The sequence below is a fragment of the Poromitra crassiceps genome (genome assembly GCF_964638095.1).
Source record: "Poromitra crassiceps genome assembly, chromosome: 20".
Taxonomy (NCBI): Eukaryota; Metazoa; Chordata; class Actinopteri; order Beryciformes; family Melamphaidae; genus Poromitra; species Poromitra crassiceps.
This window is the reverse complement of record NC_139637.1, coordinates 2,941,718-2,958,495: the sequence shown is the minus strand read 5'-3', so window position 1 is coordinate 2,958,495 and position 16,778 is coordinate 2,941,718. Positions and strand designations below refer to the sequence as shown.

General features: G+C 48.2%; 1 protein-coding gene across 1 annotated transcript in view; it reads right to left on the bottom strand.

Moving 5' to 3' along the window:
* The window catches only part of itga5 (integrin, alpha 5 (fibronectin receptor, alpha polypeptide)), a gene marked incomplete at its 5' end in the record, with an annotated part of 60,621 nt that overhangs the window by 126 nt on the left and 43,717 nt on the right, over positions 1 to 16,778 (bottom strand). The window contains 11 exons of the mRNA XM_083656473.1: positions 121 to 243; positions 385 to 486; positions 1,770 to 1,883; positions 5,126 to 5,236; positions 6,431 to 6,595; positions 7,044 to 7,149; positions 7,266 to 7,346; positions 7,513 to 7,592; positions 9,297 to 9,389; positions 10,255 to 10,405; positions 14,178 to 14,245. Coding sequence (XP_083512599.1) covers positions 121 to 243; positions 385 to 486; positions 1,770 to 1,883; positions 5,126 to 5,236; positions 6,431 to 6,595; positions 7,044 to 7,149; positions 7,266 to 7,346; positions 7,513 to 7,592; positions 9,297 to 9,389; positions 10,255 to 10,405; positions 14,178 to 14,245 — 1,194 coding nt within the window. The remainder of the gene's footprint in view (positions 1 to 120; positions 244 to 384; positions 487 to 1,769; positions 1,884 to 5,125; positions 5,237 to 6,430; positions 6,596 to 7,043; positions 7,150 to 7,265; positions 7,347 to 7,512; positions 7,593 to 9,296; positions 9,390 to 10,254; positions 10,406 to 14,177; positions 14,246 to 16,778) is intronic.

Sequence of the window (16,778 nt, the reverse complement as noted above, 5' to 3'; positions counted from 1 at the left end):
AGTGCATCATGACCACTTGAGTAGCAATCTTGCGAGTCCTAAGTCATTATATCGCTTGAGTCTCTAGATAGTCACTAGGAGAGAAGTTATCAATTATTGCCTACAGATGAAGCAACATACCTTGTAGAGGACATAGATGAGTAGAGCCAGAAGCAGCAGTCCAGCCAGAATGGCCAGGATGATGATCCACAGAGGGACTGAGTTATCGATGTCCGGCTTGTTCCACAGCACCGGGGTCACCACCTGAAGATCAGAGCACAGATAGTCCTCATCATCTCAATTCAACACCACCACCAAAACATCTTCAAAATGATTCCATTTACATAAAAATAGGCCCGTTGGAATGAAACAATGAAAGAATGAATTTCAGAAGGTCTAAAATACCGTTTTGTGTCCGCTGGGAGAATACTTGGGTAGGATGGCGTAAGGCATCTTCTTCACACTGTATCTGGCCAGGCACTCCAGCACATAATGCTTATAGGATCTCTGAAGGGAGAAGACGTTATTGTTGTTAATCAGAGTACATCCTCATCCATCCTGCAGCTTTACAATTCCTTAATCATACACTAGGGGGCGATAAAGCCTCACACAGACACAGGCGCCCTCTTCCACAGAATATCCCTCGGACATTCCGATCCTATGAGAAGCCGTGACCACCAGCTAATGAATTTTACATATACATTCACACATATGCCTTGTGTTATACAGCATAGGAGCATGTCAAGTCTCTCTCTCGGAGCAGCTCGGACAAAAATCTGACAGACACAAATAACAACAACAAAACAAAAACAGACACGCTGTAGAAGAAGCTGTACAAGCACACTGCATCTACACTTGTACAACATAGCTGAATAAACATAAACAGCCAATCCTAAACAGCGTTGGTCAAGTTACTTTCAAAATGTAATATACTACATATTACTAGTTACTTTCATTTGAAAGTAAAACGTTACTTTACAATATTACTGTCTATGTAGAGTAACTTGTTACTTATTACACTACTTTTAAATCACTTTCACCAAATTAACTGCAGTAGCAGAATGACATCGCCGCCCCGGAACCATCCTGAAAAATAATTTCAACCGCCTTGAAGTCAGTGTAAACCGTCCAAAATTCTAAATGTTATTCTTTTGTCATCAGTTATTTGCATAAAAACACACAATTTGATTAGGAAATGATTGTATCTTTATTTAAATATGTGCTTTGATTTAACAAAAAGGAACTCAATTTGTAACTTGTGTTACTTGACAAAGTAACTGGTATAATATTACTTAGTTACTGCTAAAAGTAATATATTACATGTCATATGTTGTAATGAGTTACCCCCCAACACTGATCCTAAATAGAGCAATTTAAATTCAATGCTCATTTAGCAATGGTTTCCCCATTTGTTGAAGTGAATATGTGCGAGTGGGTTTATTGGCTCAGCCAGCAGTGCTGACATCCACTCAGTTACAATCCAGTGTGACAGCGAGAGCGACTACTGCAGCACTTCCTCTTTACCAGCCTCACAGTTGAGGTTTTAAGTCTCTGTGTTTTCTTTCGTGATGCTGTAACGCGTAGCGGCTGGCGGCTAGGCTGGCTAGCCTGCTGCCAAAGCTCGACATGAGAAAATACACAGGGAACGCCGGGCAGATCTGCTGTGCGCAGCCTTTCCCGTGCCATGCCCTTTGTCATCTGGTGGAAACATGTGTTCATGTACATGTAGTGAGTGAGGAACGTGTAAGTGGTGCGTTTCTGAGGGCAGGGTTTTTCGTCTCCTCACTGACCTCGACGAAGGTCTCGGCCCAGATGCGGGAGCGCACGTTGAGGATGGCGGTTGTCCCCTTCTCCAGGAGACCCACGGTACACTCCAGGGTCCAGCAGTCCACGTTGGAACAGGACTAGAGACGGGGGGAGAAAGCAGCACAGGAAGTGAAGACAATGTTAATCGATGCAAAATCGTTCAAATGTGTTCAAAACAGAGATGCTCACAAGTCATTTTTTGCAAGTCCAAGTCAAGTCACAAGTCTTTGGTCACAAGTCCAAGTCAAGTCTCAAGTCTTTGGTCACAAGTCCAAGTCAAGTCTCAAGTTTCTTATGGATGAGCGTTCTATCATCTGCTGGATGCCATTCAGTCTGCTTAGAACACTGCAGAGCTAAAACTAAGGAATTCAAAGCATGTACTGTATTATCCTCACTCCTTTATCTATTATAATACAGTGTGCAGTTGATTGGATGACATTAGTAGACATTTCCTTAATTTTAATGCACCAAAAAAATACAAATAAAAAATAAAGATTGTTCACATGTCCCAAACCTCAAGTCCATAAGTCAAGTCTCAAGTCTTTGAAGGACGAGTCTCAAGTCAAGTCTCAAGTCACTGTGTGTGTGACTTAAGTGCGACTCAAGTCCAAGTCTCAAGTCCAAGTCCCCATCTCTGGTTCAAAATCAAAATTTTTTTTTGGTGTGTGTGCAAAGCATGCACACAATGGAACTTGGCATCGCCACAAAGCGTAACTCAAACTCATTAGGCGCGTCACTTAACACGGACGCGAGAAAGTCGAAAAAGTCAGAAGGACAAATAACAACAGTGTTAATGTTGCCAGGCGAATAAATCTAACAAAGAGGCCAATGTTATGATGTTATTCCAGGCCTGCATCCAATTACAGCGATTGAGGGAATGTCATGAGACTGTAAAAATGCAGCATGCAGTCAGTCACCACCACTCTCTCTCTCTCTCTCTGCACGTTATTGCCCCGACCACTAAAACCAACCCATTTTTCGCAAGACTGTAAAACACACAATCTTAATTAGATCCCCATAATGCAACTTGGTGATCGTTAACATTTTAAAACGTCCACCACAAACTTGCGTTTTTTTAGAGCCCCCCTCCCCCAAGAACGAGGGGGTTTCGGTGGGTTTCCTAGTTTACGTATTACGCCAAGCACGGGAGAGGAGAAGAGAGGAGTACCCCGCCTCGCTGCCCTAAGGCTCAGTCTTAGACAGACTTAATAAGGGCTTGCACACACAGACAGACAGACAGGGAGCGTATCAGTCCACTTCCTCCTGCTAAGACCCCCCCCCCCGGTGCCCCGGGGGGCGCTGCCACTGACAGGCCCCTGTTAAAGGCTGCTGGGTCTGTTGGTCCTCTGCCAAAGACGCCTCAAGACCCCCAAGTCCCACACGTCCTCCCTGGTGGGATTCTGTGGTGAGGAGCTGGAGCTCGGGGGCGTGGAGGCTGCTGCTCCCACAACTTCATAAAGGAAGAAGTGTCGTCTGTCTAGCTGCTGTGCGCGCAGAGCGGCCGACATGAGCTGACAGTTCGTAAATAAGAAAGAGGAGGAGCTTCATCTTACAAAGTGATGCCAATTACAATTAAGAACAAATCAACAAACACTCGTTGATAAGCGGAGACTTGGAACTGCTGAGAGATCGTTAAAACACTACAATGCAATGAGAGCAGAAACAAGTTATCGGGTCAATGGAAATTCCCAAATAATATCCAAATTCCTTTTGTCGTTCTAATAGTAGTTTAACCCATTGATACCTGATGCAGCATTTGCGTGTATATCCCTCATTTGTGTGCGTATCCCTTTAAGACCGCGAACCGCGTTAACGCGGTTCGCGGTCTTAAAGGGATACACACACAAATGCTGCATCAGGTATCAATGGGTTCACCAATCAGTAACTTTTTCACCTTAATATATAACAGTCATTAAGGATGGTAGAGTGACTTGTAACAGGGAGAATGTCACCTCTATTGGTCACACAGCGCCCTCCAAAGGCCTCTCCTGGGACTAAGCAGTATGGTGCCTGCGTCCCCCGGAGGCAAGATGCGCGCATGCGCTGTACAGCGGGAGCGTTGTGTTCATGAAAACCAGGAAGTAACGTAATGACGTTTCACGTGACTATGGATTATTATTTCATCCCGTGGTTGAGTACCCGATGTCACAACATGTACATAGAGCTTTCTGGCGCGGTGCTTTGTTGACTTTGAACGGCGATATCGATACCGATGCTATTGCACCCAGAGGGCGCAGTTTCTCCAATAGCAAAACTTGGAAAAGTTGCTGAATGGGGTTTTAAAAGCCGGTCTTTGTTCTCTCTGCCTAGCTCAGCAAATTCAAAGACAAAGCCAGTCATTATAGATTGTCCGTCTCGCGCTGCGCCAGTCAGGACGACTTCATCCAAGCGACGCTTAACGCCGCCACTCCTCCTCCTTTCATCAGGAGACACTTTGAAGCGATGCCTGCCTTCCCAGGCATAACAAGACGAGTGCAGAGAGAGCGGAGAGAAGAGAAGAGAAGAGAGGGAGAATGGGCTCCTTCATACTGAGACGTGTCATCAGACGCGCTTGATGAACGAGCACAGTTAGGGGCGACGGAGCCGACGGACAAAGAGCCCTTCAGTCCAGAGCAGGTAGCCAGAGACAGGACAGAGGCGGGAGCGGCTACCTGCTGCAGCTGCCTAGGGTAGATCAATAGGTCCAGTGTGTGTGTGTGTGTGTGTGTGTGGGGCGCGCTGGCCCTCACAACACCCCGAGTCCAACCTGAGACGTCACCAGGGCATCACTGACCCAAACATGGCCTCCTTCCCAGGTCCCATGGCCCCTCCCCCCCCCCCCCCCCCCCACCACCACCCCCCACCGCTAAAGGCTCTTTAACGTTAATCACCACAACGGGGACAACCCCACGACCTCTGACCCGCCTCCCTTTTAACGACATCATAACCTAATTAGCCAATCCCAAGAGCCTCATGTAAGAGCGGTGGGGCCAGTGCCACCAAAACACATCCAGACACGCACACTTAACTTCGGGCAACGCAGAGAAATATATCGTTTCAACCCCTCTAGTTGGAGCCTTAACCTTTATCTAATGGAGCTTGTGAACCTTTCGTCTGATGGAACATAAAATACGGGTTTAACTGACCGTAAAAACAGCAAATTGAAGCCCTTAATTCAAACTTGTTACATTAAGCGGAAAACATACTCGTGCGTCAACCTCGCCTTGTCGCCGTCTGCCGGCGACAGCGAGACATACATACTCGAACGTCACTCGGCGCGTTGGCTGCAGTACACCTCCGAAACACTAGGTGGCTGCAGCAGTACACCTCACCCCAAACCCCATCCCCCCAAGTGTCTCACCAGGTTAGTCAAATGAGCCAGGGGGTCTCTGTGGACGTCCCTCTTCTCAACATGGTGCTCCTGGGCCTTCAGTGCCAGGAGAGGCGGCTGCTCTGTGGAGGTCTGCTGGAGCTGAGGAGAGAGAGGACACACACACACACACACACACACACACACACACACACACACACACACACACACACACACACACACACACACACACACGCCACCCATTAGGTCAACATATAGACACTGACCTCACCAGGGAGAAGAGCACACCACCCTTTCTGTCAATATAGAGAGCCAAAGTGGAACGTCACTTCCTGCTTCAGCACTGTACCAGAGATTTTCATCCGCCATTTATTTTCCCATAGACGTTTCGTAAAATGCTTATAAAAATAGTTTTACTTGTTCAAACCAAACGGTTCAGATATATTTTATAACATTTCACTCGGACCAAAACGTGGAAAAAAATGCAGGTTTAAAGAAAATATTTTTTCTATTTTGTTTTTTTAAGTTTTGGTCCGAGCGAAATGTTCTATGGTCTCTCCCGATTCTAAATATAGCCGCACCGTTTGGTTTGACCAAGTACAACTATTTTTATACGCATTTTACGAAACGTCTATGGGAAAATAAATGGCGGATGAAAACCTCTGGTACAGTGCTGAAGCAGGAAGTGACGTTCCACTTTGCCTCTCTCTATATAAGACCTAATGTTAGCATGACCCAGAGGCTTCTTGTCATTAATCAGAAGCATATGAGCGGCACTCCACATGGCCTCCTGTGGAACTACACTGTACTTAACAATCCACCAGGGGGTAAAGGAAACCGATAGATCAGAGCCGAGACGGCCGACCGCTCGCAGGCCTGCTCAGCATCTGGGCCCATTTCAATATATAAACACAAACAAACAACTACATAAAGTCACGTTGCCCGCAGAACGCTACGACTTGGCCTAAACTAAAGGGGTGTGGCCGCGTGTGTGTGTGTGGGGGGGGGGGGGGTGTCGTCTGATTGGTGCATTTATTGCTGGGGCGAGGTGGTGGTCCGGCAAGCTGCGCCCGAGCGGAGGGAAGAGCTGCGACATCAAAGCGGTGGTGGGACCACCAGTGTCCTGGGTGGGGCTGAGAAGCGGGCAGGAGGAGGTGGGTGTGGACCGACCTACCAGCGGGACGGGACCATCTGTTAATCACACAGACTTGACTGTGAAGTGCCTTCACACACACAGCGGGACTTTGCCTCGTCTGACCCTGAGAGGTGTGTGTGTGTGTGTGTGTGTGTGTGTGTGTGTGTGTGCATGCATGTGCGTGTATGTGTGTTATTTACTTTGAGGTCTAGGTGGTTCATCCTGGGCTTGGTGGTGCAGTTGATGGGACCCTGCGTGGAGAACTCCAGAGGGTAGAGCAGACCCTGACCCGGGCCCGGGACACTGAGGGGGCAGTGCAGCTGAAGCAGGGTGTGGCTGATCCGACTGGGCCCGTTGTTCACCAGCTGACACAGAACACAGACAGAGAGAGAGAGAGAGAGCAGGAAAAGAGGAAATTAACGAGGACAACTTTAATATGGAGAGCATTAACAGGACCTCCACAGCAGCTGGACCATGTCATGTTTGAGCTCCTTTTGATTCATGCGCCTTAGTGGAGTCGTGAGGCTCCGTTCCCACTTTGAAGTTCCCATCCCGCTTCTGAGTCCCGCCTAAACGTAGAGCGCTGTGAAATCTCGCCTAAGCGAGAGTGGATCTGCACAGTACAATAACAAATCACGGCGCTGTCTGTTATATGTCTTCGCTTTCGTCGCGGCCTGTGGGAAGTCAGGCCTTTGCTACATGAACGGTAAGATCTGCTCTCCAAGCCAATCTGGTTGAGCCGCGCTGAGTCAGTGCAGCTCACACAGCCTCCTGGAGGAACCCGAGAAGAACCTCCCTGAGCACCCTGATTACCTCGTAGATATGCTCCACTGCAGGCCCGATGTCCTGCTCCACCTGACGGCTTTTGGTCACCTTCCAGTTGGCCGGCGGGAAGAAGACTTTATCGGGCCGGGACACGCTTCAGAAGAAGAGAAGAAGAGGAGAGAGAGTGAGGAGATGTGTGGGAACGCGGCCGAGACTTTATCAAGTTCCAAGAACAGTTCAAATGAGGCCATCTTGAACCGCCGAACTCACCCTTGAAGAATGACGTCGGCCTGGACAACTACCTCCAGCTTGTAGGGCGCAACCTCGCTGTGGGAGTTATTCTCATTTTTACTGTGGAAAGAGAGAGAGAGAACAGATTCATATTAACGGACATCGTTTGAGAATCAAGATATGAGGTCAAGGGAGATGATAAGAAGCCACTTGATGAAGAAGGAGGAGGAGGAGGAGGAGGAGGAGGAGGAGGAGGAGAAGAAGAAGAAGAAGAAGAAAGTGGTACCTGCGAATCTGCAGCTCAAACTGAACCGTCTTGTGCGTGTCCTTCAGCCGTGGCACTTTGAAGCGCAGGCCGGCCCACAGCTGCAGAGAGGAAGAGGAAGATTCATCATCATCACATTGAAATGGAGACTAACCCAGAATGTTTCCCATTACTAAGAGGGCTACACCCATCCATCTTCTTCAGTCCTCATGTCTACATCGATATACCTGGGATTTGGGTATCGGCCCGTACCAAGTACTGATCCAATACCAGTGTTTCATTAATAAATGGTATGCCTCATTCAAAATATAACAAATAAATACATAGATCAATGTACTGAATTGTTATTTATCAAAATGATTGTATCTGATACTAGATCGGCCCATTGTCACCGATACTCGATCTGGCTATTTGAGTCGGTATTGGACCGATAACCGATATCAGTATCGGTGCTTCTATAATTACTACCTAAGAGAACAAAAGAGCAGGTATTAGACCTAGCCCCAACTACAACTGTGAAAGGTGTAGACCTCTCCTCTCCTCTCCTCTCCACTCCTCTTCTCTCCTCTCTCCTCTCCTCTCCGCTCCTCTCCTCTCCTCTCCTCTCCCCTCTCCTCTCCACTCCCCTCCCCTCCTCTCCCCTCTCCTCTCCTCTCCTCTCCCCTCTCCTCTCCTCTCCTCTCCTCTCCTCTCCTCTCCTCTCCTCTCCTCTCCTCTCCTCTCCTCTCCTCTCCCCTCCTCTCCTCTCCTCTCTTCTCCCCTCTCCTCTCCTCTCCTCTCCTCTCCTCTCCTCTCCCCTCCTCTCCTCTCCTCTCCTCTCTCCTCTCCTCATGCTATGATGTTCTGGGCTGGGATCAGTCAGGCCGTGAGCCCCCAGTCTGCCTCGCCTGGCAGACAGCTGCACTACACCTGGGCAGGCCCAGACTGTGAGCTCAATCTGCTGCCCTTTCTTCAATTGTAATTTCATACCATTTTGTTTTCCACACAAACCGCCACGCATGTTCAGCACACTAATTGCAATCAGGAGGCTTGTGCGCAGCTATTTTTACGGCGCTGTGTGTGTGTGTGTGTGTGTGTGTGTGTGTGTGTGTGTGTGAGAGAGAGAGAGAGAGAGAGAGAGAGAGTGCATTCACATGCAGTGTGTGTAAGTGCGGGAGAAGGAAAGGAGAAACAATTAAAATAGCGCCCATAAAAATGTTGGTTTCTCCCCGACTCACCGAATCATTGGTTTAGTCATAAAGTCTCTCTGCACCTACCGACATTTATGAGTTACAACTGATTCACATCAGAATTATGTTGAGTCAACATTACAAGCCGAGACCTTCCGAGACAGCTAATGATCATTCTAATTTTCAAATTATTAATCAATTAATTAATTTCCTCTATGCTTTCTTGCAGAGAGGTCTGTCTCCCTCTTGCAGTTAGTTAACATCCAATTGTCTTCCTCTGCAGAGCTATGAAACAGTGCCCGCCTGTGAGGGACTAGAGGAACTCTTCCCAGCATGCAGCCTGGGTTACAGATGGAGAGAAGCTTCCTGTCAGGTCGCAACACCGCCTCACACACGAAACAACTGTTTCCTGCGCTGTTCGTACCCAAGTCCCAGAATGACACACAATCTTTTCCTCCACAGAGCAGGAAACCACGATGTTGAGTCGTCAAAACTTTATGACTTTTCCAAACCAGTCAGTGCAGCTCAGAGGCAGCACAATATTATCAACTCTCTTCACCAGGCTTTTGACTCACCATGAGAAACCCCCTAGATGGGAACAGAGTGAAACAAAAAGAACGTAGATGTTCTTCTTACATTGGTACCAGACTTCATAGGATTGCCCAGATCACAGCTGAGGTAGCGGGTCTGGTTCTCGGTCTCATAGCTGCAGGTCAGCTGGGTCAGGCTCTGGAGAAGAGATGAGCCAGACAGAGAGAGAGAGGAAGACGATCAAAGGGACTTCAGAGTCAGTTACATTGTAGCAGGAAAAAACTACCAACTGTTACCGTATCCTAGGACAGTGGTTCTCAAGTCTTTTCACATGAAGGACCCCTAAACGGACAAAAAATAGACCACAGACCCCCATTTGAGAGGATTTTGTCCCACGGACCCCCATATGATAATAAGATTGATGCGTTTAGATGTTTTATTACAGAAAGTGTATAAAACCTGTGACCAAAATAGTCATTGTGTTACTTATGAATGGAATTATAGCCAAAATAAATGACCCCCCTTTTGGCTGGAAACCCCCTGAAACCCACTCAAGGACCCCTGGGGGTCCACGGACCCCCATTTGAGAACCACTGTTCTAGGACAGTGGAGACTGGGGACTCCCAGGGTTCCTTGAGGGGGTTCCAGGGGATAATAATAATTTATTTTCACTATAACTTATTTTCACTATAATTCCATCCACAAGTAGCACAATGACAGAATGTATGACTACTTTGGTCATAGGGTTCATACACTTTCTGTAATAAAACATCTAAATTGTATGAGATGGTTGGACCCTGGGGCAAAATCTGATCAAATGGGGGTCCGTGGTCTAGTCATTTGTGTCCGTTTAGGGGTCCTTAACATGAAAACGTTTGAGAACCTCTGTCCTAAGAGACTTGGCTTTCCTGGAAGTTCCTCCATGATGCCTGCTGTATAACAGTTCCTTCTACGATACTCGCTGCGTCATTTCAAGTCGATATACATCGGCAGTGTTTTTTATGGAGCATCCTAAAGGTTCTATAAAAAAGGAGGCTTGAGTGTGTTTAGCGTTTCCTCTCACCTCGTTATTGCGGGCTATCCCGCTGTAGTCTGCCTCGGGGGGCAGGACCACGTACAGCTCCGCCTCGTACGCCCCTCCCTCGCCCTCATTCCGGGCGTTGAAAGTCAAGGTCAGCGAGTTGTCGTCACCTAGGTAGACTTCCTTCCTGTCCCTGAGGAGCCAACCAAAGGAAAAATTGATTACTAATAGGGTCAGAGGTCAGGTCAAAAGGTGTCCGGCCCCTTTAGGTAAATAAACACACGCGTGTTCGGCTGTCATAAGTAATAATCAAGAAAAGGCAGCACTCATAATGTGTTTTTGTCTTGTAATAGAGAGCCAAAGTGAACGTCACTTCCTGCTTCAGCACTGTACCAGAGGTTTTCATCCGCCATTTATTTTCACATAGGCATTCCGTAAAATGCTTATAAAAATAGTTTTACTTGGTCAAACGAAACGGTTCAGATATATTTAGAATCGGGAGATACCATAGAACATTTCACCCGGACCAAAACGTAAAAAAACAAAACATCAAAAAAACATTTTCTTTAAATCCACTTTTACGTTGGTTCGAACAAGTAAAACTATTTTTATAAGGATTTTATGAAATGTCTATGGGAAAATAAAATCTCTGGTACAGTGCTGCTGAAGCAGGAAGTGACGCTCACTTTGGTCCTCCATTCACCTTATGTAGCCCCGCCCACTTGATCCAGTTGTGTTATGACTTCCTGTTCAAAACACCGTCTGTTTGACCTGCTCACTAGTACTGTTAAGGTCTCATTATGCTTTCCGCATCAGCGAGGAATGCGAGTGTCCGCGCGGAAAAGTGACGTCAAATCAGCAGACACGCCCCTCCGCAAGGCTCCGTGCGGATGGTTTTCGAGCAGCCGTGCGCACGCCGAAATTTGTAACTACGCGGACGCGGACGGGCGGACAAAGTGGAGTTTTCAAGACTCGCGCTCAATTCCGCCTGCAGAAACCCACACAGAGTATACAAGCTCCACACGTTTCCTCGTCGGATTCCGTGTCTCATTTCCGTGCGGCCGGCCAAAGCGTCAAGCATAATCCAGGCTTTACTGTCACAGGAAGTGTAAACACAACAGGAAGTAACTGGCTGACCCCTGTGTTGGAACATAAGGTGAATAACATAGGCAGCTATCGAGCACAAACAATGGCGGCGTTTCAGCACACGGCCGTCATCGGCGTTGTTGCGTTGCTCAAAGCGGAAGTGACACGTAAACAACACACGTGCAAACAATTCCATCAATTATCCAGTCGATATGAAAAGGGCATGATAATAAGTCAACAATGAGATGCTTTGTTAGCGGTAGCTGGCAAACCGCAGCAGCACAGCCCGCTAAGCTAACAGGGTAATACATTGTGTTTGCTTGAATAAAAGCTAATAAATCCTCGGGGCTTTGTGCTTTCTGCATATCTATTAGGTTTAGAGGAGAGAGCTGGGCCACGACCCAAAACACATCGCTTAGATTGGTCTCAGGAAGCCCCCGTCAGACGCAAACGCTTTCCAATGTAGTAATAAAGTCATACATGCAATGGAGCACAGAGCAGCAGCCTGTTGCACCAGCTGAACGTAAGTTCTGTCTTAAGTTAGGGTGTAAAGTCCACACTAACTGCTACGTTCAAACTAGTTAGTTTGACACTAAAGTTGTGTCTTTGTTGAGTTGCACCACGGAGACGTAAGATACATCTTAACTAGTAGTCCTTAAACCTCACACTAGCCAAAATAGTGTCGCAGAAAATGACGTGTACAGTATCTGTGACCAATCAGTGAAAAGCACGGTGGAAACGGTGTTTATTTACCGTTGTTTAAGTAAGTGGAGTGAAAACAGGACATGTTGCCCCCCGCAAATTACTATATTTCATCAACACTAACCAAATGAGAACATTATTGAGTAACGTTCGTTTAGGTTCATGTCATGATACTGTTAACATTTATCTGTGAGCTCTTCATCAGTATTGTAGGCTAATTTGGTTACATGCTGCCACTCCGACGTGCTGCCACTCCGACGTTCTGCCACTCCGAAATATCGGCACTCCGAAAGGGGGTCTATATTCCCCGTTTTTCACTAACCTCTCCCAACCCCCACGCCAAACCTAACCTCCCCCTATGCCTAAACCTAACCTCCCCCAGACCCTAACCCAAAACCTAACCTCTCCCACCCCCACGCCTAAACCTAAGGTCGGCATTGCGGCTTCTAAGGTGAACGACCGCCAGTCCGAATGATGGAAGTTAACGTTCGGAGTGGCAGCATGTCGGAAAGGCAAAGGAACCCCGGCTAATTTACCACCATCCTGCCTCACTAAATTGTTGCGGTTATTTTAATTTGTATGCAGTGCTGCAGCTTGTGGGAAACAAAATCGTGAGTCATAAATATCAAAGGGTGTAATCATTTATCACGGAGAACACGTTACCGACGCAAAACAACGATGCGCCACGGTGCCAATGCAATTCGTGCCAACTGCTATTTTACGGAGGACTTTACACCTAGTAAGATGTAGGTGTAAATTTTAAGTTCTAACTTATGCCTACGTTGTAACTATTTCACTTGGTGCAACCCAAATATTTTTAGTAGTGCGTAAACTCGGACTTAGTGAGACTTTACGTTCAAACTAGCTTACGTTCCAACTTACGCACAGCTGGTGCAACCCACTGCTGGGCTGTAAAACACCTCCCCCCTCCCCCCTCCCCTCTCTCCTAGCCCCTCCCCTCTCTCCCCTGCCCATGCCCCTCCCCTCCCCTCCCCTAACCCCTCCCCAGCTCTGAACAATGAGACATTCCATATATGCAGGGCCACACAGACGCTTTTAATTACCGCGCGCTCTCGTAAAGCCCAGGCAGGACGAGCAAAACGGAGAGAGCAGATTTCCAGCGCTGATCCTCTGTTTGGCCCAGAGAGCCGAGCCGAGCGGGATTCTAACGCACGGCATCGCACTTTTTTTTTTTTTTAAGCAAACAAACAACAGGGCTAAAAAGAAAATCTGAAAACACCCCAGAAGCTTCCCGAGGGGGCGTCTTGGTCTCACAGGTTATGTACCTTGGCAGTGTGACAGCAGGAATAACACTGCCGGAATGATGGATACTTCTCGCTCAAATGGCGCTAAATCATGGCGGACCTGTTAACCTCCTCTAAACGTATTAACCATTAAGTTGACATGATACACTACTGCGAAAAAGTCAAGCCATTATTTCAATTGCACGAGCAATCACACTTTCTTCCAGCTCAATTTAGATAGAGCTGCACTGTCTTGGATGGGACTGGACACTAATAGGAACCTCACAGCAGGTTAGCCCATCATGTGATGGAGAAGCTATATATTGGGGGGGGGGGGGGGGGGGGGGGGGGGGGGGGGGGAAGATGGAGGCTAGATAAATATAGAGATGTGAAATCAAAATGACAGAGCAGAGAGGGGAGTATTGGGGAGGGTTGTTATTTTTGAGGAAAATGCTAACAGATTTCTTCAATCAAAGCTGCTCCTCACGCGGCACCGCTTCACGAGTAGGCGAGGTTGGGGCTCTTTGGCACGCTGCAGCTCCCATACTTTCCAAACTGATCTCTTTCATCTCTCCTGTCCCCGCATCCCCCACCCCCCCACCCAACAGTTTGTCAGCCAATCACAGCACCTGTAGAGCCACTTCCTGTTTTGAGAGGACGCTATCTCCCCCGCTACTCCGGTGCGGTCGGTAGCGCAGCATTGTGGCTATTAACAGAACGGGCCTGGTATGCTAAAGTAAACAGAGCCGAGCAGCGACACAAACAGCTGTATCGATGCACTTAACACCGAGTTTCCCCCCCATTTGCATAGAGGAGGTGAAGAGTTCAACGTGTGTTCAGCAGTTCATCATCACGCTTAATCCACACAGCATCCTCGTGTATCTCCTGAGATCTACAGTGTTACGCTGTGGGATCTCTATGGGATCCACTCACCCATGGACTGCCAGCTTCAAGTCCGGAACGCAGATGTTGTCCTCTCCACAGTCCAGGAGAATCTGAGCCTGGGAAGATGCACATAGGAGGGGGGGGGGGACATAAAACACTTTTTTAAGGGACTGCTAGCAGAGCACAGAGTCGTGACACGGTTCCTTGCTTTATCGTTGGGTTCTGTCTGAAAACACCATGAATTGAATTAGATGCACGGTAAATCACACGTCATTGTAAAGCAGAAAGTGTAGCAAGATGAGACATGTGGTGTAGTGACTAATACATTCCACCTCCACCTCCTCCACCCGCCAGGCGCACCGTCACACCTGGACCGCAGCAGTCCATCCCCCCCCCCCCCCCCAGTCCCCCTTATTTACAAGGTGTCATCACCCTGCTCGTCAGATAGCTAACGCTGCAGCTATGCCGTTAATACCTATCTTCTCGCTCACGGGGAGAAACGGACGATGACAGGTTCCCCTGCCTGACCCCGATCCCCCCCCCCGGGCGCACACAAACGCTCTCTGTCTGTAAGACGGTGGAGAGAGAGAGAGAGAGAGAGAGAGAGAGAGAGAGAGTGAGAGAGAGAGGGAGAGAGAGAGAGAGTACAGTGTACCAGAGGAAGCCAGAGGAGATACTCCTGCAGGGGAGCAGCAGAGCACGAGGAGGCACTGCCAGCACCCGGCTCTCGCCCAACGTTCCACATCACAGCAGCGTGTGGTCGAGCGTGTGGCGCACCGCACGCTCGCCACACGCTGCGCCACCCAGCCGACCACAGCGGCCTGATCCTACGAGGGAGGGAGGAGCCTAAGGGATAAGAGCACTTAGTGAGACATAGGATCTCTCTTGTTCTGGAGAGGCGAGGAAGAGGAGGAAGAGGAGGGAGGGAGGGTGAAGGAGGAGAAGAAAGGAGGAGAGAAGATACAGCTGGGGTGTGTGGAGGATCATGACCGCTGGACGTGTGGCGGGGCGGTGCCAGGGAAAGCCCATGTGGATTGAGGTAAATTGCTTCCCGCTGTGATTTGTTGTGACATGGTGTGATGATGATGATGCTGCTGCCGCCGATGACGATGATGATAATAAATAGAAAACGGAGGAGGAGATTAGAGAGAGGCCAAGCGCCCCCCTTGTCATTACGACATCTCGCGGGCTCTAATTATGGACACCGTGGTAACCGCGCATGCTAACTCGGCCACATGCGCTCGCTACTAGCGCACGTAGCCCTACGACAGTATGTAGGGCAGAGGAACCCGGGGTCTGTAGGCCTCATCGCCCACCCTGCTGCTTCAACAACAACAACAACAACAACAACAACAAACACAACTGGCAGCAGACAGCATGTGATGTATTATTGAGGGCGAGCGTCACATGACATGTGCAATCAAACATCTCCTTCAAACGAGCCGAGTCCTTTAATCAAAGTCCTACTCACATGTGGCGAGATGTTCTTATTTCCAGAACAACGAGGGCATTGAAGCACAACTCGAAGAAGCCATTTCCAACTTCTTAAAAAAGGTGACAACTGGGAGTTTCCCCCATGACGGCATGTAAACGTTATTAAAGTCTCCCATTCATGAAGAAGACGAGGTTGCAACGTGAGATCTGAAGAAACGTTCCCGACGACTACGGCAATTAACACATCCGTCATAATGTCACGAAAGCTCTCTCGCAGTAGAACATGTGTGATGTGTTACGATGAGAGGAGCACAAGAAGAACACATCAGCCCATCATCTCTCACTCTCACTCACACGCCTGAAGAAGAACAGTGTGAGAACTTCAGCTGAAGAACAGTGTGAGAACTTCAGCTTCACACGCCTGAAGAACAGTGTGAGAACTTCAGCTTCACACGCCTGAAGAAGAACAGTGTGAGAACTTCAGCTGAAGAACAGTGTGAGAACTTCAGCTTCACACGCCTGAAGAACAGTGTGAGAACTTCAGCTTCACACGCCTGAAGAAGAACAGTGTGAGAACTTCAGCTGAAGAACAGTGTGAGAACTTCAGCTGAAGAACAGTATGAGAACTTCAGCTTCACACGCCTGAAGAACAGTGTGAGAACTTCAGCTTCACACGCCTGAAGAACAGTGTGAGAACTTCAGCTTCACACGCCTGAAGAAGAACAGTGTGAGAACTTCAGCTTCACACGCCTGAAGAAGAACAGTATGAGAACTTCAGCTTCACACGCCTGAAGAACAGTGTGAGAACTTCAGCTTCACACGCCTGAAGAACAGTGTGAGAACTTCAGCTTCACACGCCTGAAGAACAGTGTGAGAACTTCAGCTTCACACGCCTGAAGAAGAACAGTGTGAGAACTTCAGCTTCACACACCTGAAGAACAGTGTGAGAACTTCAGCTTCACACACCTGAAGAAGAACAGTGTGAGAACTTCAGCTTCACACGCCTGAAGAACAGTGTGAGAACTTCAGCTTCACACACCTGAAGAAGAACAGTGTGAGAACTTCAGCTTCACACACCTGAAGAAGAACAGTGTGAGAACTTCAGCTTCACACGCCTGAAGAAGAACAGTGTGAGAACTTCAGCTTCACACACCTGAAGAACAGTGTGAGAACTTCAGCTTCACACACCTGAAGAAGAACAGTGTGAGAACTTCA